The sequence below is a fragment of the Egretta garzetta genome, unplaced genomic scaffold (assembly GCF_000687185.1).
Source record: "Egretta garzetta isolate BGI_Z169 unplaced genomic scaffold, ASM68718v1 scaffold561, whole genome shotgun sequence".
NCBI classification, from domain to species: domain Eukaryota; kingdom Metazoa; phylum Chordata; class Aves; order Pelecaniformes; family Ardeidae; genus Egretta; species Egretta garzetta.
In genome coordinates, this window is record NW_009258760.1 from 543,999 (window position 1) to 568,851 (window position 24,853).

At 36.6% G+C, this 24,853-nt stretch overlaps 1 protein-coding gene across 2 annotated transcripts in view; it reads left to right on the forward strand.

The window, feature by feature from the left end:
- Positions 1-232: 232 nt before the first annotated feature.
- The window catches only part of BABAM2 (BRISC and BRCA1 A complex member 2), a 177,192-nt gene continuing 152,571 nt past the window's right edge, over positions 233-24,853 (forward strand). For both annotated transcript variants that reach the window (XM_009649301.2, XM_035889019.1), the window contains exons 1-3: positions 233-598; positions 2,840-2,994; positions 20,393-20,469. In XM_009649301.2, coding sequence (XP_009647596.1) covers positions 2,867-2,994; positions 20,393-20,469 — 205 coding nt within the window. In that variant the 5' untranslated portion in view covers positions 233-598; positions 2,840-2,866. The remainder of the gene's footprint in view (positions 599-2,839; positions 2,995-20,392; positions 20,470-24,853) is intronic.

The following is a 24,853-nucleotide window of genomic DNA, read 5'->3' on the forward strand; positions in this document are numbered from 1 at the left end:
GTCCCGGGCTGTCAGGCGGGGACGTGTTGGGGCGTGGAGGTGGTCGCGGGTCCCCTCTTTTCCCCACACCCAGGCACCTGTTGCCGCCATCCTCAAAGTGAAAAGCACAAAAGCAGGTTGCTGGCAGCCAAGCCGAGAGGGTTGGACAGGACAGGTTCCTTCGTGCTTCAAGGCCTCCATCACAATATTCATCTTTGCCATCTTACCGCTTCCCTTGGCGCCCTTAATGTCATTAACAGTGATGGAGGAGCAGGGTGTCTCGCATCCGGACACTCTCTGGTGCCCGAAGCAGTGCCTGGGATTTTACGGTTGCTGTGAAGCGTATGTTACGTTTGCCTGAAGTCGTAAGGATAGGCTACTGAATCTAAAAGGATTGGAGTATTACTTTGTTTACTTCTTCCAAATGTTTTTGTTTTGGGAGGGAAATGGTCTAGTGAATTTTGTTTTTGTTAATACCCTTGAGTTTGTTTGTGTTTTGTTTCCAGTACTGTGGGAAAATTAAGCTGGGGAAAAGAATGTGTATATGACAACTGAAACTTACGAAAATGGTACTAATGGTGGTGTAGTTTGTAAAGACCTTTGTTGACAAAATAAATTGGTGAGTTTAATTGATAGTGACCCTTTGAGTATTGTATATCTGGCTTGTTACGTGGAAGATAATTGTGGGTCTTAAATGATGCAATAAACCCAGGAAAAATGCCTAACAGTCATTTACATCTTGTTTTGACAATATCTGCGTATTTTATTAACAAAAAGATAAGGAATCTCATCCTGCAGTTCATTTTGGAAGGTGCATCTGTTCAACTTTGATTACCAGGTGTATCTCTTGTGTCTCACATTTCTACCCTCATGACACGGTCCCCTTAAAATATGTGATTATCAGAACCAATTCTGAGATCTTCGTGTGTACCTTTAGGATTGCTAGAAGAATAGCTTGTTTTTCAGTATGTTTTTGAAGGTTTAAAAAATTGTTACCTTCATCCATCCAGCTGCCCTGCTGCTTGAAATTGCTCTCCCTACAGCAGAGCTGGCAGACTGAAACATGTGCCCTGTTTTAGCCACTCTTGTGCAAAGTACCGTTTTAGTTTAAACTCATTTTTATTCACTGTTCAATCAAAGCCATTGGACTTTGTGTTGAAATAGGTCAGGTATAGGCTTGTGTTCTCTCTGGGGTAGAATAAAGGTGATTAGGCAGTAATTTTTGGTAGAAAAGTAACAGGAAGTAGCATCTTAAATTGCTGTAGGTGTTTGCCAAGCAAACATGAGTTATTGCCCATTGTCAATTATAGCAAATCATACGTGTAAAGAGAACACATTATATGTTAGGACATGGATGTTTAGTCTTCAGCTCCTTCGCTCCCATAAAATGTAAGAACCAGTGTATTGAAGATAATTACTGTTTTTAGGAAGTCTTACTTTATTGGTCTTTTTGTTTGCCTTAAAGTGCCTGGCCTTTGCTTTATTCAGATACATTTCGAATAGCTAGGATAAATATTCTTTCTTGAACATTGCTTCATATTATTTCAGTGTGAATGACTTGCATGAGAACAAACTGTGTAACTTTAATGTTGCTACCACTTACGGGGAATTACTGGTTTGTAGAATATCCATTATTTACCAACCAGTGCTTGTAAACTGAGTGTTAGAAACAACAGAAGATTGCAGCTATTGCCTTGAGTTGTTCACACTCTCTTTATGGAACGCTTATTAATACAGCAGTCCATATGCAGCATTTTGTAAAGAGGTAAATACAGTATGTATTGGTGTTTTTCAATTAAAGGATGTTTTTAAAAATATCATCTAATGGTCAGAGTTTAAGTATTGAGCTCTTCTGCCCCACTTGTCCGTGGTGTGTTTATGTTACCTTGAGTCATTTACAGCTTTGTTTTCTGAAACTGTGAAGTTCAGTTAATTTTCAGATGGAACTCTGTGCCTAAGAACGTGATCGAATATGTTAAGTTAGCATTTTAATAGGTTACTTCTTCTCTCCCACTTCTCCTACCACAATCTGTTGTTGTCCACATTCTCTAGCCTTTTTGCGGTGCAATGAGTTAAAATGTGTGCATGCTCGTTTTCTGCATTTCAGCTAAAAAGCAGCAGGTTCTTCAAGTGTGCTTAGTGGCCTAACTGATTTATTATATAAGGTCATACAATTGCAAGCACTTCTGAAAAAGCTGGGCTTAAAATGTGTGTACATCAGCTTCCTGATCTGTTTTGTGAATTAAGATGCCTTTCAAAAGAGTATGGTGAGACCGTTGAAAGAAAGGTAGCGTTAGCCTTTAAAAGGCATTGTGAAATGCTGTAAAGAGCTACCTAATGAAGTAATATAAAAGTAATACCGATTATGGTTACACTAGTGGTATTAGAAATAACAAATGAGGATACCGAGAGATAATCAAACCCTTGGTCCCACTGCAGTCAGTAATGTGAGTCCCATTGATTTCAGTGGAAGCAGAACAAATGTGGCTTGTCAATTATAGGCTCCTAATGGAAATGCTTACGAGAAGGGCTAGGCTGTGAAGTGTAAGAATGGCCCTCAATTTTTATTTCTCATTCACGTAGGGATGAGATCTTTAAATTAAAGATGCCTAGGACATAAGTCTGGTTTTGTGTTGGCATTGAATAAACAGGCTTCATTGAGTGTTGCAGAGGTAGGAGAAAAAAAATTACTTGTGTTTGTTTTTTCTTTATGAACCTGTGCACACTTCAGTTACTCTACATTCCAGATCGCTTGCATGCTTAGCTTTTTTACCTTTGATATTTGCAGTGTGCATGTGAATTTACATCAAATAAGTAGGATGTTTTTTTCTTTTTCACCCCCCTTACCATCCCTGTACAGCTCAAGACGAAAGAGGAACATACTAAAATGTCACCTGAAGTTGCCTTGAACAGAATTTCTCCAGCACTCTCACCCTTCATTTCCAGTGTGGTCAGAAATGGGAAAGTAGGACTGGATGCTACTAATTGTTTACGGATTACAGACTTGAAATCTGGGTAAGTGAGTTCCTCATCCAAAAAGAACACCCAACCCCCACAGTTAAGATGTCTTTTCAGGACTGAATTTTACTAGCTTCGTGTGTATTTAAGCATTTCCAATATATCTGGAGCTGACATACTAGCTAGATTATTTTTTGTCTTACTACCATTTTGTACTTCAGGAGACTTAATTTGTCATATTGTTGGCAATAATAATCTTGTTAAAACACTTCTACCGCTGCCACTTGATAGTGCTGTTTCTCAGCAATGACATAGTTATAAACACTTTTTCCTGTTGTTTATCACTTGCTTACTGGATCTTTTCTGTAAATTAAAAACTTGCAGATAAATCTGTGTGACCTTACCTGTAGTCATGAATACGCTAAATAAGAAAAAAATTAACTTTTCCTTTATCTGACCTCCTTCCTTTATCTGATCAGTGCATCAAGTGGCTGTAGGGCCAAGTGTTTGAACTAGGCCAAGCTACTCCTTTTACTTTTAATTCCAGAAGGGTTCACGATGGTTTTCAAATAGCAATAAAGTTTGGGATCCACGCGTACAAAGGGAGTCTGGTATGTAATCTCTGTGAATAATACTTGGGGGGAGTGAAATGCTTAAAGTAGGGTTTACTTTAGGCGTTATGCAGGGAGGGGAGACTCCCAAGGTGGCTGATAAAAGAATGCTTAAGATGAGACGTCAAAAATTGCTTTGCTCTTTTTAGAGTTGGGCATCCAATGGAATCCCTGATTCAGGTATTCATTTGATACTGGAGTTCAGAGCTTGAAATTACTTTAGCTTAAGGTGTGTAAATCACCACTTTTGTATGAACTACTGCTTAGTGTATGATTTTGAATGATAGCATAAGCCAATAGATCTTGAGAACCACCACAAACCACTGTTGTTTAAAGTTTAGTTCTGCTGAAAACTTTGTTTAATATGCTTCTGTAGGCTGCTTTATTACGGTTTCATGGGGAGTTTGGGAAGTACTTCTCTGGTAGTTACAGTACCTTTTCAAGGAGGTGGTACACATTTACTTGGAAGTCTAAGAAGCTATGACTTTGTTACTAGGGTTGTCTGGCTTGGCATTTAGGCTTGCAAGTTATGTGAAACAGGCTGAGCAGTTATGCATCTGCTGCTATCATTTCACGCTAGACCTTGCTTTCTCTTGAACAAGTCTTCTAGGAAGGCTGAGATGGGAGCTATCTTACACATTTCTCCTATTGAATCTAAGAGAAGGGAATACAAAAAAAATGTGGAGAGAAAGCACAGCTGCAGTCTGGTGGTGGAGGTATCAGTTTGTCGGGAGGTAGATGAGGGGTTTGCTCTCTGCCCACTGAATGCTTATGCTGCCTACCTTTAAAATAATAGATCGAAATAGTATAACGTGATGTTTTCTAGCTGACTCTTTTCAGAGGTATTTTTAATAAGCGTCTAAAGTTTTCAGCCAGTGATTTTACTGAGAGGATCTTGAATTCGTTTTGATAAATCCTGAATGTTTTCCCAAAGTTTATTCTTTAAAAGACTAAAAACTGCCCCCAACTGTCCCTGTCACCCAAACCCAGTGATTCAAACTGTATAGTAACTGTACTGAACATGGAGTCTACAACCCAAGTACAGGCCCTGACAGAGATTGTCCTGTATCTTGTTTAAAGGCATAGGCTCAGCTATATGCAAGTGCTAGCAGTATTTTTTTTTTTTTTTTTGTTCTGGAACATAGGAGTGAACATCATTCTTTATGTTGAGTCTGTTTTATGGCTTGAGGTTGTTAGGGCCTGGAGTTGGGATAATCAAGATTCTGCATTTAGTTGAGAATTATTTTAAAGGTTTTTTTTTGTACAAATAAGTTTCTTAAAAGCATTATTCTAAATAGGATTTATTAGCAATTGCTTGAAGTTTCATTGAAAGGTAAATTTCATGCATGTGGGTTTTTAGGAAGGATTTTTGTTGTTTAAATCATTGTTAGCTTATTTATGATACAAAATTTTAATTTCTGCATCAGTGTGGAAATACAAAGTTTCCTCGTGATTTAGTGCTTTTTGATATTGCTGAACAGGTAAGCAGTGTAAAATTACTTAGCATAAGTTGGGCGCATAACAGAATTGGAAAGAAGTCCTCTCCATAACTCAAGATCTGCTTCTGTGGTCTTTAACCTTTGATATAGGAGCCTTTGGGACTCCACAGACTGGTTTTGAGAGTCCTGTGTCAGTTGACTAATAACAAAATCCCCAACCCCACCATATTGTTAGTAGATTTAAATTTGTTGCTGCCTCTAAAGGAAAACGTTGTAGGGCTCTGAGAGTCTAAAAATGGATTGAAAACCATTGGTCTACTCTCCTCCCCTATCCTCACATCACGAGATTATTCAAACCCCTGAACCCATGTATACTTTCACTTTCATTAAGCTTTTTTAAAGAGAGAATTGACAATGCAGAGGAAATCGCAGGCACAGGCAAATGTAGGTGATATCTGCATGAAGAAACAGAAGTACAAGGATGTAGAGGTTGGACATAAACAGGGGGAAGATGAGGAGAACAGTTAGAGTAATGAGGATGAGGTTCAGGATATTAATTGCAACACTCCCTTCAGTTTCAGTTGGGCTGAATCAAGCTTTAAACTTAAAAAGTGGAACAGGAAGGTGAGGAAGAGGTACTAGGTTAAATGTTTGAAGTTAAATAAGAAGCAGTTCTTGATCTCAACTGAATATGATCATTTAATAAGTAGTATCAGTTCAGAAACTTTGTTTTTGAATATAGTACTTATACATTTATTGACACATGAAAAGGAGCTGTAAACACATCTCTTCCATAGCCTAGCTTGTTACAGAACATGCAAATATTTTATGCTTCAACTGTGTGTTGTGTGGAAGATTTTTAAGAATAAAATAAACACAATTTTACTGTAACCTCTAGGATGTTAAAATACTTAAGGTAATCATCTCAATAGGTGTTAACTTTGAAAACAGAAGCATCTGGAAGCTTCTGGGTCAAGGGGAGGAGCTGCATGGCTGCTCTGCTGTTATGTACCACACTGTTACTCTGATAGAAAATTAGAGGTTGCGGTAGTTACTCCACTTCCCTGACGAATCAGTGCTTTACAATGTGTAACAAAACAAAATGTACAAACTGAAGATCCATCCATTCTCATTTCTTAGGTTTTAGAAACTGGAGCTGTGGTTAACAGGGAATAATGGTAACATACTGAACACAGTAATATCTCCAAGGCCTTGTTGGCCTATTCAGAGCCTTGGGTTTGACATTCTCAACTCAAAAGTGGAAGGAATTTCCCTTTTATTTCCTCAGTGCAAGATCAAGTTCCAGGCTTATAGCCTATCATGTCAGTTGATTTTGATTTGTAAATGGCAAACATAATAAGCCTTTAATTATTTGAAAAGTCAATCCATACATCAGATGGTTTTAGTAAGGAACTTGTTTTGCACTTGTTCTAACTTACTGCTGAGATCGACTATTTAATATTGTTGTGTTTCATAAACCGTATTAAAGAGCTGATGTTACATTAAAATTATAAAGTATGCTGATATGTTAATTTGCTTTGCTTGCAAGTGTGGGAGGGAAATATGTCATAGTAAGGAAATCCTATTGTTTTGCAGTCTTTGAGTATGTAAATGTTTTATAATAATATGTTACAGTTCCATAATGTCTGTGTGTTTTACAAACTTATTAGACAGTAGCAGTCTCATCAGACACATACGTTTACATCTATGAGTAGGACCTTCAGGATCAAGTCCTATTTGTAGGAATTATATGGCCACTGCTGATGCAGAATGAGTAAAGAAATGTGAGTACCCCCAAACTGACCTCAACAGTACAGCATGACAGGAAAGGAGGAAACCCTTCAATAGAAATAGTAATAAAAGGTTAGGTGGCCAAGTCTGCAGAGCTATTACCTTCTTTCTTGTAAAAAGGGCTCCACAGTGAACAAAAATAGAGCCTGAGTGTTAGGTCACATCTGAAATGTAGCACCGTTAGCAACATTGATTCTGGTGATAAGAAAACCCTGGCAAGCACCTCTGTTGCATTAATAAAAGACATTCTTTGAGATGAGAGTGGATCAAAGCATTTTAACTCTTGCATAGTATATTACCTTGTTCTAGACCCAAAGAAAGTACTGCTGCCAATTGAGTCAATGCCTTATATTGTATCATTCAGTTAATCTCCAGTGGTGTCTCTTTGAAATAATGGCCCATTTTAATTAGATATTAAAATCTACTCATAACCAACTGAATTGTGGCTAAGGTATTTGTCTTAGCATTTATGCATATAGTCATGGGAAAGACATTGAATAGGGAAAAGTGATTATTAGGTAGATTTGGAAATAGAGGACATTTTCCTATGTGAATGGTGTTTAATTACTGTATAATGTAGAATGTAATTATTTAAGAGGATCCTGCTTTTCCTCTGGTGTGTTACAATAGTGAAAAACGTATCTGTGGTGGTCATTGCCTTTGAGAACTTTTTTTTCCCCTACAGCTGTTCATCAGGGCCCATGCTTGAGCTTCAAATTATGCTGCAAGCCTATTCTTACTCAACAAACTTTGGGTTTTTTAAATTCCTTTGATGTGTTGCACAAGGCAGAATTTCAAAATGAATACAGTGATTTAAAGCTGCATATATTAAGATTTTATTTTTTTAGGTATTCACTCAAAACAAAATTTTAAATTTCATACTTGTTTGGTTTTACTGTTCCATATTTATGAGGAGATTAACTGTGGAATTTTTATGTAACTGGTTTGTAGTAAACCACGTTGATACTTTGTTCTTTGCACCTGTCTGATTCGCTATTGATTTCTGCCTCTTTGCTTGACACTGAGGTATGTTTACAATTAGTTATATTCCTGAAACAAACCTGTATGAAGAGTGGTCAAAAGAATGTGGTACTATCTGGAGTAGATTTTAACATGCAAATTTACTATCAAGCTGTAATAAGATATTTATAACTTTATTGCCCTGCTTTCTAGTGAGCAGCGATGGTTTACTTTTTTGTGTTACCAAGTAGACTGCAATATGCTTTGGTATTTCCTTTTCTTTTAGGCATTTCCTTTTTTAAAGTAAATATGCATTTTACATTAGTATTTCCTGAAATAATGTTGTGTTTTAACTGTGAAATACTGTTATAATATAGCGGTTATTTAAAGCTTTTGCTTGATCTTTTGCTTTTGATTAAATGGAAAGATTCTACTTCAGTTACTTGAGGAAAGTTCACATTCCATAATTGACATTGATATCTGTAGGTAGGTTTTTTAACATGCATTTTGTTTATGTATGAAGTTTGAGTCTGACTCTTCGGAAAACAATTACTAGGAAAGGCGGTTTTAAAAAATAATGATGTTCCGAGTAAAATGTCTACTTGAAAGGATGTGTCAGTTTATAGGAGAGGTATGGTTTTATGAGTCCTTTACTGCTATATTGGATAAGTCATGAACTATTGCTTTTTTACAGAGTAGGTTGTTTCATTCCAGTTTCTGATAACAAATATATTTCTTCACTACAAAGAATCTTACTGCTAGTACCTTGTCACTCAAGAAAAATTTAACAGGCTGAAAATCTGATGGGACAAGACAAGAGAGTTGTTGCTGTGGGGCTGTACCTGGAAGTTCAAACAGCAATTTTTCTGCACTGGTCCAAAAAGACTGTCTCCAAGATTGTGCTCTCCTGCATTTGTTTCTGAATGTTGAAAAAACAAAGGCAAAATGTCTGTCTGACAAAGATCTAAGTGTAGTGCCTGCATTTGGTAATGGTTTTGTAAATATTCTCCACAAAGTTTGGCATTTCTTTTACACCAGTTCTAAACAAGGTGCTTGAAGCTCTTCAGAAAAAAGTGTGTGTTTGTCAGTTTCAAGTGCTATGAATAAAGAAAGGATTTTAAAAAGTGAAGGTAGTATTAGATAATGGCAGTAACTTGGGCTCTAGTTTGAAAGACTACATATGTTTTCCTAAGATTTGTTCAATTTAAATACTGCACAGTATGTCTTTGCTGGTATTTTTAGACTGGGACAGTGAGTGACTTCCTCTTGTCTGACCTTGAAAAAACTGAATGTAATGTCTACCAGTTTTATGATTTAATGAAAATGAGAGGAACTATTTGATACAGGTGCCACCTGTTTCTTTTCTAATTTGTTTAAAGAGAGCTTCACATGATATAGTACTAATATATCTGCCAAGTAGAGTTGGAAATATATACCTTAACAAGGTATTTAAATGTACGTTTTGGATATCTGTATCTTGGTAACTCATTGAACGCTTCTTGAAAGTCAGGGCTTATGTTAATATATTGTAGCTCTCTGCCCAGGACTTTCTGCGATTGTAACAGATGTCTATCTTATTTCTTTGCATTGTCCATCACTACAGGAGAAAAAAATTCCGAAGACTTTATTTTTTTTGTTGTAAAAACAGCTAGAAAACCCTAATAATTTGGTACCTGGTCCAATTTTTCCCCCTTTTCCAAACTCTTGCATCAGTATCATTCATCATTTGTAAAGTGGAAAGATCTCTATCATACCATGGATCTTGGATGCGTATTACGTTTCACCAGAAGCTGAGAACAGCTGGCTTTTAATTTTTAATTCTTCCTCTGAGTAGAGAAGAATATATTCCTGGATAGCTGGTTGGTAAATCCTTCCAGCCTTACATAGGCAATTACACTTCATGTATGCCTGACCCTTCCATGCACATATACACATACATGGCATAACATTAAATAGCTTATGTACACTTGTAATGAAGCTGAAGCGAAAGATTATTTTTCTTAGCCTGTTTGTTGCAGTCATTTAGACAAGAGTCTAGGGGCTTTAAAAGCACAGGAGGTGATAAGAAACTCAGTCTTGACAGACCAGTATGCAATAGTGTTGAAGATCTGATTCTGCCACATTTATGTTACAGCCAACAAAAATCAGTGGGAATACTTCTCTAAACTACTTCTGCAAGTGTTGGCACTTAGGTTGACATGCCTCTGTTGCTGCCATTTTAAGTGCACCCTTATAAATGCTTTGGGATTTCTTGAACTATCAGTCATGGTGCTTTTTCTTCTGATCAATGGAGAAATGAATTTTTCTGACTGTTTGGGTAACTGGCCCTGAATCTGCAGTGTAGGTTTAATACCTCAAATTCAACTGGAAACAGAACAATCACACCAATGCAGTGCTATGCCTGAGCTATTTTAATCTGTTTCTTGATATACTTAGCGGAGGCATTTACTTGGCACTGTGCTGCACAGTGTAGACATACCTTGAAGCAACTATTATCTTACTGGAAGTGAGCATCTGGAAAGGATACTTAGAGCTGTATGTATAAGTGAACAGAGTTTTTTGTTTGCTCTTGAAATTGATACTTTTATTGAAGATACTGAATTCAGTCCTTGAGGTAGAGATAAGCCTCCTAAGTAATCCATAGAAAAGTAGAAGTTGATAAAAGGGAACATATTTATTTTGTCTTTCCTGAGAGAAGGGAATTGGTATGTCTGAGGCAAACCACTCTGCAGTGTAGGCCACAGGTTCCTTTCTTTGTAATCTGTGGTATATGGCTGAAAGAACAAAATTAGACCACTAGGGCTGAGTAGTTTTATTACTGTAAGATAGAAGAATCCAAATGAAATTGAGTTAATTAAAGGAAATTGCAGAATTCCAATATGGAGAAGAGGCAAAAAAAGCCAAATATAAAAACCTCTACAATTATATTTTCCTTAAAAAAAAAGATTCCTATGCATCACTGAAATAATATTTTTAGGCCAAAAATGTGACAGTGTACCCGTTCCTCTGTTTTGGATGGTCAGCTCTTTGTTGAATAGAAAAACTTGTTTGGATTATTCCTGTTTATAGTTAGGGTTACCAGGGACCTTTGAAAATGTCTTCCACTTTACATTATTTCTTTCTCTGTTTTCTACTTCTTCTAGAATGTTGGTTTCAATCTCTTGAGTAAAAGTTGGTTTACAATTTATGCTCTTCATCCGTGGATTTTTTTTTTTTGTTATTGTTGTTGGAGGGAATAATACAGTGTTTCATGTTCTTTGTTAAGAATTCTTCTGCAATGAGAATTTTTTGAACTAAGAGATAGTTGACTGTCTGTCCTGTTTTTCAGGCTGCCATAAATCTTAGTCATAAGCCTTAACTTAAATGCTCTAAGAGTGATGTGATCTCAGGCCAACTGCAAACCATTTAGAGGCAATGAAGACACTTAAATAGAGGTTTCAACTGGTATAATATCTTCCATGTGACTTTTGATGTTTTAGTTTTAAACTACTGCACATAGGCAAAATTCAGTTATATTAGGTAGATGCAGGAGGGAGGAGAACTTGAGGGTGTAGATGAGGTGTTGGAAGTAGCATAAAGGCGGGTCAAGGCACTTGTGATGGTTTGGGGGTGCAAAACTATAGGAACTCTGGGTAGCCTGGGCTCCCTTTTAACTGGGATCGAAAGGTGACTGCTCATAAGTAGTCTTGTCCTTGCGGGAGGTTCTACTTGTTCTGCTGTGCCTGTTTTGCTGCTAAGGGATGAGCCAGGTCTAGCTCCTACTGTGATGCTGGGAGGAAACAGTGAACTGGGTTGTGAGGTCAAGAACAGGTGCTTGCAGGGGGGAAGAGGATTTTTTTTTTTAACTGTCGCCCATAGGGAGGGTGTATGGAACTGCTTTCTTTAGGTCTAGTTAGGTGTGATCATGCAGAGAGTGATGATTAATTTTATGCTTTATGGTGTAGCCTTGAAAATAATATTAGCGCAACTGAGGTGGCTGTGAACTGTGGGAATTAGTGTGAGAATGAGAAGTTGGAAAAAGACAAGGAGATGTGAGAGGTTCTTGAGCCAGACTTCCTGGAGAAAATGTAACATGGAGCCATGTGCAGCTTGTTTTCCGCAGGTGCGGTTCCACGGGGTGATCTCTTGTAATTTTGTACTTGATTAGGATTTTCCTGTCTTTTTAGTCTATTGCATATCTTTAATGTTGTGATTAATCTAAAATAATGCTAGAAATAGAACTCCTGTTATTTTTATTCAGGTATCATATTTTCATAGGCTTTCTGCTGTGTCTCAAGTTCTGTAGTTTTTTTTATATGAATATACACAATTTGAAGTTACAATTTTGAATATATGTGTAACTGAAAGCTATGGAGTCGTGTTCAAAATGTGGTGGTCCTTGTTTGGTTTAACTTTCATATCCAAAGAACCAAATTTGTGGTCGTTTTATTAACCTAAATTTCTTCGGAGAGTTCATAAGATTAGGAAATCAAATAATTAGTGATCTGTGACCAGAAAGCTCTAAAAATCTACGATTAGAAGAAAACCTTAAAAGAAAATGTGAAAAGACGTAGGATCACTGGACCCCTCCTAATATGGTTTAGTTAGTTTGTTAAAGGGGGAAAATGCATAAACATGGACTATGCTTTTAGTCCTTATGGTGTTTTTTTTCCTGATACCAATTCATTGCATTTTCCAATAAAATAAACAGTTCTATGGTGTGAAATAAATTACTTAGAAAATAAGTTGGGAGTCTTTATGCCTACTACAGGTGGCATTGAGAGCAATACTAAATGACTTATTAAAACTTATGTTTATAATAGCTTAGCTTTTGTGACTTTCTGTATGAATATGCTTTTTCTGTGAACACTGAAAGGATCTGAAACTCCAGGTGGTAGACAGTAATTTCATACTTGGCGAAGAATGGTTCTCTTTTAGGGTATTCTAAAAGCAAAAATGTTCCTTGTCTGATTTTTTTTTTCTTTCTTCAGAAATTGAATTCACATTAGTGAACAGTAGAAGTAGAACATGAGGGACTATTAGGTTCTAACTCATTACAAAGTAATACATAGTCAAATGGTAGTTGTGAATATATGAAACGGGACTTTGAATCTGACAGGAGGGGAAGGAGATGAAGTAAATCCAAAGGATGCATCTGCCACTCCCTCATACTCTTCTCTAAAATTTTGCTTATGAGTTCCAAGGGTTTGGGGTACAGCTGGTCTTACAGTATAATGAAATAGTGTCTTTTCCTTGCCCAAATGTGTGACAGAAAGGTAGTTTATGATACTGTGAATTCACTGATTTATTTACTAACACATAATCCACTGCAGTGTGCATTATGACTGTTATCCCATTGTAATTTTCTTGTTTCTGTTAATTTTGCATTCACTCCTTCATTAAAATTGCCATTTGCTGTTTCTGTTTTAATCTTTTGGGGAGTATTTACGCCATGTGTAGTTTTTAAAGGGAGTTACAGGCAATTGCCTGTACATATAAAAGATCTCTCTTACAAAGATAATCCATTTAATTATAAAAGATGTTTCTAAAGCATGTTTGTAAAGCGTGTTTTGTTGAAAACTTTCCTTTGTCAATTGTTAATTATTTTTCTTTATTTGTATCATAATTAGCTCCTTGAGACTAATAATGAGCTCTCCCCCTAAACTGTAGGGATTTTACGCATTGAAACTTTTGAGATGGTCTGTTCTTCAGAGCTATTTTTTTCAAGTACACTTGTGAGTATATTATATGCGATGCTGGTTATCGGGTCTGTCTTCGTGTTCCTTTTTGTGATGGCCCTTTCCAGCCCATCCTAATATTGCGACTAGAAAAGAGCTGTTCTAAAATCAGCCTTCATAGGCTAAATGAACAGGGAGTTTGTGATGTTAAAAAAAAAAAAAAAAAATCACAACCATGTAGTGTTTCTATGTGCACTGTCACTCTACATTTTCTGTTAAGATACAGATGCTATATTTGTTTTACTAATGACAGTAGTCATTAGATGCTTTTGTATAGTGTTCCTAGTGAAAGTTTGTTGGCAGCTGATTTAATTTTAAATAGTTATTTGAACTTTAATTTTTTAAAAATGCAAATCTGCCTGTAGGTGCAGAAGGAAAGTGAGGGGTGGTTTTCCTAGGGTGTGTGTTCTGACTAGCATCCCACTCCTTTCTAAAAGTTCCAATTAGTACGATGAAATTCATACAAGAAAACGTAAGCGTGTACGTATAGGAAAATCAGCACTTAGAGCAGATTAAGGTTTTGCTGGGAATATAGTTGACATATCTAGAGACACCTTGGAGTTTCACAGTTGATAACTATGGACTGAAATGCTGTTGCAATTATGGAATATCATCCGTACTAACAGGATTCAAAACCAGCATCATCATCTGTATTGCAATACCAAATGTCGTCTCTGCATTTAGTTTTATACTAAGTTTGAAGAAACCAGCTAGGGTACAAATGAGTTTTAGGAAAACAGTGGGTTTATCTATTGGAAAGTTCTTTGGAATAATTATGAATTAGTTTTCAGATTTTAAAATTTGAATTAAAATAGGTATGTAAGAAGCAATCACTCTAACTGGATTTTTGTTTCCCAAAAGCAGTGGTGTGTGTCTTTAAGTACAAGTCCATCTCTCATATGTGTAATACATATGTCTGTATAAAGAAGGGAAACTGAAGATGAAAACTGGTTGACTAAACCCTCTCTCCCATTTCAAATTTTGCCTGATTGACAGAATTTTGGTTGGATCTGTTGGTTTCCAGCAGCAGCTGCTCAGTATTCTTTTTGTGTATTTGCCGGCCTCTGGGAGCTTGTAAAGGTTTGTGCACTGTTGCAAGGAGCTGCAGCATGATACAGGTTTTCACCATCAGTGTCAGCTCTCTAAAATGTGATTTTTTTCACCTTTTTTCTGTTTCCTGAACCTTGCAAAAAACCTGTCACCTGCTGGCCTTCCTTGCACTCTCCTCCCCCCTCTATACACTTTAATTATTCTTAATGCCTCTAGATGATTTACCCATCTGTTGTGAATTCTGCAATTAATTCTTAATTGAATGGGATGAAATACTGTGTCTTCAAGGAACACTGGAGCAGATTTCCATCTACAAAAATGGGAGGAAAGAAGAATCTGAAGGCTTTGACAAAGGCTGTTCTACTTGAGTTAAACATTAACCTGTTTTTCTTAGCAAATGCCACAATAAGTGTTTCGGGTGGAGTTTTGAATTTGCTGCTTCTTATTAGTAACAAGGGATTTACCTGTCATTGCCTCTGAATTATGTTTGACTCTTGCTGACAAAACCTTCAGCCTCTAAACCCCTGACTGAATTGTGTCTCATCATTACTAAAATAATACTAATTTTTCTTCTTTAGCCTCTTGTATTATGAAAGGAACTTGACCTCCTTTTTCCCTAGCAGGATCTTTATATGATGTATATAGGAGCAAATAGAAACATATACTAGGTATATTAGAGCTGGGAAGGGTTGGGAATACAGCCAGTGGTCAGAACTTCCTTTGTGGTGGTGGTGTTTTTATTTTTTTGTGTGTGTTGTTTTTTAGCAGTGTTCCCTGTCAGGATATCTCTAATACTGTGTGAAGCTTTCTTGGCTTTTACATCAACAGCCTGGTGAACAAAAGCAGTTGTCTGTTATCCAAAAAGTACTGATCCTCAAGAACAGCAAGTTGTAGCAGCCTAAGCATCATGAGATTAAATCAGATTTTGCATCTCAGGCTATTCAGGTTAGGCAGTCTCAGTATGTAGTTCCTGCAATCATAGTGACTATAATTCTTAGTCTAATTTTTCTTTGCACTTGTACAGTAAAATTCACTGATTTATCTTCAGAAAGAAAACATAGTAAAGATTCTGTATGATCTAAGAAAGACTCGAATGACTAAACACATGGCATACCTTTTTTTAATCAAGAAATTTGATAGTAATCAAATAAATACAACATGAATATTAGGGCATACACCTTTACCAACAATTTAAAAAAAAAAGAAATAGAAAGGAGATTGTATATTTCTCAGTAGAGCTATTGTACTTCAGTTGCCATTTCTGGATGTTTGCAATGGATTTATATGGTTCTAAGCAGCATATTTTTAAGATTGGTATAAAAAAATGAGCCTCAAACTGGAATTTTGGGATATAAAGAGGTGGGTTTGGGGGCAGTGTTGGTGGTTTTGGTTTTTGCTTTTTTTTTTTTTTTTTTTTTTTTTTTAAATTCTTTGGCTAGAATAACCACTCATCTCCAGACTTTAAGGATTAAGGTGGTAAACAGTTGAGTTGTTTTTTCATTGTGAGCCCTTCAGTTCCCACGGAACTTATTTTTGGATAAGATTTTATGAGAGCCCTGATAATTTAAAACTGCTTGTCTGGGGAATACTGTCAAGTGATGGTGGTAGAAGAGTAGCTGATAGGAAGATCATGTTGAAATCTAGGGCTATCATAGTCCTCCTTTATCATCATGGCTTCAATCCTGTAACATATCGAAGTCCTTCAGAAGGAAAGGGAATAATTTTTTTTTTTTTAGCTTAAACAGAAGAAGTTATAAATAGAAGTAGAAATACATTGGTGTAAGAGAAAACCTTAACGATAAAGCTCAGCTAGAACTCCCTTTCTAGATGCTTTTAGAATACTATGGAAAGAAGTATTAATTTTGCAGAAAAATACCTTCTTCTATACTTATCATCATAGGTTGGTGCTTTGTTCCAAGCAGCAAAACTGAGTGACTTTTCGCATTTATTTCTTTATTTATATGTATTCCCCTCCCCCTTCTTTGTTTCTCTGATAAACTTTCCTGTTTCCTTTTGCGGCTGATAAAGAATTCTGAGCACTTCTAAGTAAGCATCTGGTGCTGACAGAAACTTTTTCTTTGAAAAATAACTGGTTTAGTTTGTGTGTTTTATTTACTGTGAAAGAAACCTTTTCCCAACAGGTCACAGACAATTCCAAGATCCAAGATGCATCAAACACTCAACAAAGGAATGTTCTACTTGTCTCCTACTTGGAATACATACTTTATAAGGAAGTAATGTATCTCAACTCAAGAGTCATCTGCTGTGTTTGCTCAAAGAACTTAGCTAAAAGCTGAATACAAACTCTTCTCTTTCTCAGCAGATATGGTTTCCTGTACATTTGCTTCCATCTACCAGATTCCAGTTATGGGTCTCAGCACAGCTCCTGCAAATAGGGTAGCACAGTTTTAAGCGATACGTTCAAGCATGTTCCTTTGTCCCTGAAACTTGTCAAGTTGATCATTCTTTGAAATTTTTGAAGGGAAACCATTGTGGGAGATCCTGTGGTATAGCATTAATCATCTTACAAAGACTAGTTCATATCACTGCTCTGAGCCTCAGAGCATTAATTCTTGCTTCCATGGCTTTCCTATGTAAAATATTGACTATTTAGATGAAGATATGCAAACCAGTGTAATATTTTTCCATGGATAAAGATGGAGCTAGCACATCTATTCATCATGAGATGGAGTCAGCTTCCTAAATTAATTTTCAACACTAGATATTACAGTTCTATGTATCCGTTCCCTGTGAAGATAGGAGAACGAATAATCTTTAAAAGACTGTTACATGTCATTCCTTTTCAGCGTGACTTTCGTGTGGACCACGTTAAGTAAAAGGATCAGCAAATGTAAAATCTTACATTTTGTAGAGGGTAGAGGCCAAGCTTCTGGGTCAGGCACATTTGTAATTATGAGCGGTTCTATGTGTTAAGGAAATTCAAGCAGGAAATGATGACCATAGCCAGGCCATTATCTGTGGCTTTCTGTTGAAATGAGGTCACACACAGACTGCTAGATTTACCAAAGTTTTGATTTGCCTTAGGAGTTTTGTTCTTTTACTGTTTATACTAAAAAGTAACTGCCTCCTTTCACATGGATGTATGTAAGATTTTTGCTTGGTTGCTCAGCCTGTTGCGGTTATTGAAGTCTTTTGCGCAGCCTAGCCAGAGTAATTTGACAAAAAAAAAAAAAGACGACTGAATCCTGTCACTTTCCATCACTTCTAGACCAATAAAATTAAAAATATCTCTAGTGGAGTATAATAATCTAGGAAAAATACTTAGTATTGCTTTTAGGGACATTTACCATTACATTAGGCTTTTAGTTTAATGTTAAAGAATATTATACTTTCCCTAAGTATTTCCAAATGGCCTATTGTGCTAAAAGAAAAGATTGTAGGGTATTTGCAGGATCAAAAATTTTTGTGTCTGTTGAAAAGCTAACAACAATGTTATTTTGATGGTATTTGAAAAATGTGCCTGAGACTGTGACCTGTGATACTTTGAAAGTAACTTCCATTAAATATTAACTGATGTTGCAAAGATATTTTGGAACTTGCAAAGGATTTTTTTTTGTGTTCTTCCTAGAATTGACCTTTTATGTGATGTAAGCCTTAATAATGACTTCAAAGTAGATAATAATACTCTCATACCTATAGCTATTAAATTTGTCCACAGCCGTTAAAACACCCTAACAATGGGCACTTCTGTTTTGCTGTTCTCACCTACTAAAAACCGACATCTTTGAATAAATTAGCTTGTTTCTGTTGCACTGGAGCGCCAATCTTTCATATTCTCAAACTGATTGTACTCCTAGTGAGGGTGGTGATGCTCACTGTTCTTGCTAAGCCCTACCTAGATGTAATTAAAAAAGTAGTCTAGACCATTAAATCAAAACATTTTTCAGCTCTGGTCCTGTCGTCCAGCATGCTGTGCTGCTTTCAAGTTGGCATCATTGGCAGGTTTAATAAACGTAATCTTTTGCATCATCAGTCTTTCAATGAAATGTGAAGTAGTATTCTACCAGAAGAAAACCCAGAGTACATTCTTTCTGGATGAAGCAAGATGACAACTAATCTTTTCTGAAACTTGCTTTCCAGTCAGCTCTGCAGACATCTGATAGTAGTTGTATCTAAATTATGTTTCTCTAGATTGCAATGTCTTGTGAGAGCACCATGCAAACAAAAACCTTTCTAAAGTGAAGATAGGACATCTGTTGCTTCCCTTTTATTTGCAAGGACAGTTATCTAATTTCTGTGATGATACTGGAAAAAATGTAGTGTATTCTTGTAGAATCAATGTAGGCCATTGATTGCATCCGTATTAGATTCTAGCTGCACACAAGTGGTTGCTTGTATTTTTGTGGAAACTTAAGTTAATTGATCTGTAGTTCTGGGGCTGCTGCTTTTTGATGAAGCTACATGTGGGCACAAATTTGATTAAACAGTAAGTGTAGCTCACTGAATAAAAACAATCTGAAGATAGTACATGTGGCTTCCTTAACTTGTAAGTGTAAAGAGAAAAGAGACAGTAGAGCCAGCATGAGGGAAATGGTGCTCTCAAGCATTTTGAGTATGTTAGTAAGAATTAACCTTGCCCTGTTTCCCCTAATGCCTCTTCTGCAGTAAGACAGATAGAGCTGCAGGAGTTACCGTGTTGTATCTGATAAAGTAGGATCAGATTTATTTATTTATTTTTACTTTTTGGCCTATCCATCTTTTTGCTTTTGGCTGTTTGTATGGCCCCGTAAGCGTATCTTTTGTTTCATTGTATTGTCAGTGGCTCGTATTAGAGCTCTAACAATGATCTGATATATGAGCTTAGGCAAGTTATTCTACCTTTGTCTACCTTCTTTTAACTGTTTGTTTTGTCTGGAGTTGGCCAGTCTTTAGCTTTGAGCTTTAAGTAGCTTGCAACAAGCTTAGCTGTTGTGCTGAGGCTAAAAACAATTCTCAGTGATCTTAGGCTGGCAAGAAGACTTCTGGATTATCAGCATTACTAGATATGGAAGGCAATGAACTGATAAGAGCTTCCAATATTTTACTATTGTCATATGCCCACCAGCCCACACTGGTGAGAGCTCATTGCTGATTGTGCAACAATTTGTATTGCTGTTTTTCCTTTTGCAGCTGAGATTTTTGGTTCTTTGTCAGGCAAAGATTTTGGTACATGACTTAGAAGGTGTGAAAATGTTGAACATCTCTGGCCTAGACACTAATAGTTTTTCAGTGACTTTGTGTTCATAAAACGCTCTCATCACCACGAGACCCAACTGCCATTGCGATGTTCCGGATATGAAATGGCCACAGGTCATGAACTTACATGCTCAGTTGTCATAGCATCGAATACCCAATTCCAAAACTTTCCCACCTAAAGCCTTACTGTGAGACACTTCCATAGGGGAAAAATTAAAGGTTAAAATAGGTAAAAATGACTGAATGTTGATGTATTAAAACTAAGAGTCATCCCAGGTATCTGGATGTCAGGGGCAGGGAGCATATAACCATGTTACTGTGGCATAAGTAGAGAGTTGTGACCTGCAAAATTGTATACAAAATAGAGAATTTGATGGCTTTGACTAATTGATATTATTCTAATAACACTTTCAAACCAGGGCGTTTTATGTGCGGGGGTTTTTGTGTAAAAGTGGTAAAGATTATTGTTGGCACAGATCCTGAAGTGTCTCATGCTGTTGTGAGAACCGCTAATCAAAAGAGAATGGGCCTCCTGCATCTTTCCCACCTTTTCTTCTTTCCAGAATCATAAGGATGAGTATTTCAAGTATTCACAACATCTTTACTATGTCAGTCATTTGTACTCTGTAGAATAATATTAGCTTCTGATACCATCTGCAACTGCTTAGCACATTCTTATCTTCATTTTTAGCTGTACGTCCTTGACCCCTGGACCTAGCTGTGATCGGTTTAAGCTACATATCCCTTATGCTGGAGAAACCCTCAAATGTAAGTTAAAAACTATTGCTGTTGTATCTTGGCCTTTCTTTCAGTAACAGTGTGCTGTATCATGTTAAGTTTTCCAGTGTGTTGAACTAATTTTGAGTTTTGAGATACTTGTGTTGTTTTTTCTCAAAACTTCATCTCTAAGAACACGCAGCGCTAAGAGTGTCTAATTTTTAAGATAACTTTACAGCCCTCCTTGATATTACAAATTTGAAAATGAGTCCTAAAAGCCAAGTCACAAATCCCCCCCAATATTTCTAATAAAATGTTACGACTAAGACAATCTCATGACCATTTTTAGACTCACTTATGATTTGTATATGCTTTGTGATGTTTCTTTCTTTTAGGAAGAATTCTTTATTAAGCTGCAGTAAAAGAAGTCAGTCTGTTATTAGGTATCTCTAAACAGTAACTGGTATAATTGACCAGATTAGAGAAATGTGACTTTGGTTTTTCTGATTTAGTGTTGTGGTTAGATCCTCCTTACTCTTGGAGGATCTGTAGATAGCTGGCTCATTTGACAACTCTTCATTCAGTCTGGTTCTAAGGATTAGGATAAAATTTGCTTTCGTATGTTTTTAGAAGGTAAAAAATAGTTTTCTAAACACTTGGCTTGCTAATCTGTATTGTATGAAAAATGGTAAAGTTGTGTTGTTTTTTATCTCTTAAAAACTGAAATATGAGAGAGGATGAAGAATTTCAGATAAAGTAATATCTAAAGCTTGGCAATTTCAGATTTAGGGCAGCACTGGTGAAGCCACATCTGGAGTAGTGTGTCCAGTTCTGGTCTCCCGAGTACCAGAAAGGCATGGACATATTGGAATGAATCCAGCAAAAGACCATGAAGATGATTGAGGCACTGGGGCATCTGTTGTATAAGGAAGAGTCCAAGAGAGCTGGGGCTTCTCAAGAAGAGAAGGCCTAGGGCAAATGTTATCAATGTGTATAAATTCCTGATGTGGGGAATGAAGAAGGTGGTCAGATTCTTCTCCGTGGTGATCACTGAAGGGAAATGGTCACAAATTGAAATACAGAAGATTCCGTTTAAATGTGTAAAAAAAAAAAAAAAAAAAAAAAAACAAAAAAAAAAAAAAAAACAAAAAAAAAAAAAAAAAAAAAAAAACAAACCAAAAAAAACAAAAAAAAACCCAAAAAATTCTTTTTTGCAAGGATGGTAAAACAGAGGAACAGGTTGCAGTCAGAGCTTGTGTAGCTTGTATATCTCCATCCTTGGTGATACTCAAAACCCAACTGGACATGACCATTAGCAATCTGCTCTTGTTGACTCTGCTTGGACCCAAGGGATTGAACTTGGCAGTCTCCACAGGTGCTGTCCAACCTCGGCTATCCTGTGAGTCTGCTATCTGGAGGAGCAAGTACTTAGTGTGAACAGAAATGTTAAACATTTAAAACACTTAGTGCTTTGATAGTATCCATTTAGACTGCATCATACACATGCTATAGGTCTCCAAGACATTTTAAATATTAAGAATGTTGTTGTATTCCTTCTGTAGTAGACTTTCTTGTTGTTATGTAGAGCACTGGAAGCGCTTCTCCTTCGTGAACAGAAATCAATGCAATTAAACTTCTTATCTTTAGAAGTATTTTAAAGCTTCCTTTTGGCACCTATAAGGAAAGTTGTCATTCCCAGAAGCTGGTCTAGAATTTTACTCGTGTGTTTGAGCTAGGCTCATGTATCAGTCTACTATAGCTATTTTATCTATTCTAAAGGTATGAAATAATGGCTCAAGAGGCTTACTAATTGTTCTTTTCCAAAAGATAAAAATGGAATATTAAGTCCTAGTTAGCAATTATTTTAAGGAAAATAAGGAAAAAAAACCATGTGGCTATGCATTTATTCAGAATTTTCAGCAGGTAATGGCCATATTAGATATCATCAGCTCCCCTACCAGGTAAATTTAAATTTAAACTTTTTTCTTTTTTAAAATGTGATACTGTGTAGCAGACGCAACCTGTTGAGTCCTTGTGTCCTGCAATGTGTAGTAGATCCTACTTGAGAATTGTTTGATGACTATGATCAAGATGCAGTGAAAAGAAGCCTCATTGGATGACATTGCTGTAGAAAATGGTATCATATTTTCTGTGGGACTGTAGTAACTCTCTCATTTATCACCGCACAGGGCCCTATTATTACATTGAGAGCTTTAAGTAGAGGCTAGAATTGTTCCCAATTCATAAAGGAAAATTAGTAGATTAAAATGCCCATGTGCAAGGACATAGGCATACAGACTGCAGTAATATACTAAATGACTGTAGTCCAGTTAAAGTACCTAGAAATATGATTATGGACTATGCATTAAACTTCAATATTGAGAAAATGGATTCTTCTTTCTCCCCCTTCCCCCAGTTCTTATATTTTGAATATCACATAAGCAATTAAACAAAACAACTACAATGCTAATGCTCTTCTCTACCTTCACAAAACCCAAATCACACAATTTAAGGATGCTCTATATTTTAACATGACCAACTGACAGTGGTGTAAACAAGTGTATCTTTTCAAGAGGTACCTAATAATAGCAGTGAATTTGAGTAATAATAATTCTCTGCATTTCAGCATTACGTGTTTGAAAATGCTGTGCATTGTTCTGTCTCACAGCATGTGGAAGAAACAGTGATGTGAGCAGATTGAAGGAAGCTTTAATAATTTTGTGTTTAGATCTATAATCATTGCATGGGAAGACAGCCATGGTGTGCAGCCAGAGATTTGTAGATACTTTGTTGTAGGCTCTTGCTAGATACGTTATCTTTCAAGGGCAGAGTATTTCTGCAAAGGAAAGTTGCGAAATCTGCCAGAATAAAAAGATTGGCTGAAAATGTTCAGGATCTCCAGTGTATGGTCTTCATTATGTGGTGCCCAATACAGGCTGAAGTGTGCAGTTCCTTTGTGGTTTGTGTTACATCCTCTTTGCAACAGATCAGATCTTTGCATATCATCAATCATAACCGCTGCCACTGTACAAATACCCTAGTATGAATCCTAGTGTGTTGAAAACTGTTGGTATGCTACTTTAGAGAAGTATAACTGCATAGTCACAGTCCTGTTTTCCAAAAGACCAGGAAGTTCACTGTTTTTTGAAGAAGGGGAAAGTGTACTGGCAAGCACTGCAGTGGCTGACTACCTGTAGTGTAAAATAATTGTGGTGTTAACTTCAGTAAGATCAAATGTCCTGTGAGTCAAGAGTGGCTTGTTGGTAATTTGGATATGTTTTCTTTAGATCTGGTTAGCTATTTAATCGGGTTTTTTTGAGATGCCTTGTTCACCTTACTCTTGAATGTATTCTGAGCTGCTGGAATGTTACACTGAACAGTAACTCAGCTGTAGCCAGGAACCTTGGAGACATCCCCAATTTTATACTAGAGAGAATATTATGTCAGTGTTGGAGATAAATTACTTTGTCATGCTAATAGTTTTCCATCACACTTCAGAAATTTTTAAATGGTGCTTTCAGAGAAACACTTTTACTTCATTCTGTAAGGGAAACCATAAATTTTGTGTTTTCGTGGCCAGAATGGTTGGAAAACTTGAGCCTAATCTTGCTAGACTGTCAATTAAAACCTGAGACAGCTGTATTGTTTTTATTAGTTCATCCAGCACTCAATAATGCTACATTAAACTTTGTGCTTTTCTTTATATTTGATTTTTTCAAAGCTCTTAATAGGAGTTTTAACTCCCAGAAGACTGTAATATCTTGTAAGAGGTTGAACGTGTGTTCCAAGGACAAAACTTACTGGTGATGTGCAGAGCTGTCCTTTATTGCTAACTGGACAGCCGTATCTGCTGAGTAAAGTTCATTATCCTTTCTGGGGGAAGTATTTACATATATACATATTGAGGTGAAGTCTTTTGTAACTCTTGCAGGCATTTTGGTCTTCCTCGCTGAAACTTCAAGGCAGACATCATAGTAGAAATGGTCAGGATAAGCTGAATTATAAGCTCTAATAGTCTTCGTCGAACAATATTAATAATTAAAATACACCATTAAGAATCAATTCCTTGGTCCTTGCAATTTTGTTTCAGCAAACCCTGGAATCTCTTGGTTTTGGTTTTCCATTTTCACTGAAGCTTACTACTAAGAGGGCCTGACATTTTCTTTTTTTTTTTTTTTTGTTTTTTTTTGTTCTTCACATTTTCTTTGTCAGGCATTGATGCCTTCCCCCCTCTCTGTCCTTGAGTGCTGTCATCTGAAATTTCACGGTGATGAAACAATGTATTGCCCTTGCAATGCTACAGTTCTCTGTGGCCTCTTGAACTCTAGTTTCTGTCTGATTTTCACTGGTTTTGTGTGAGTGGATTACAGCTCTGGGTTCTACTGCCACTACTTTGGTTTCCTTGATCCCGAAGAACATTTCTTTTGTCTCGTTT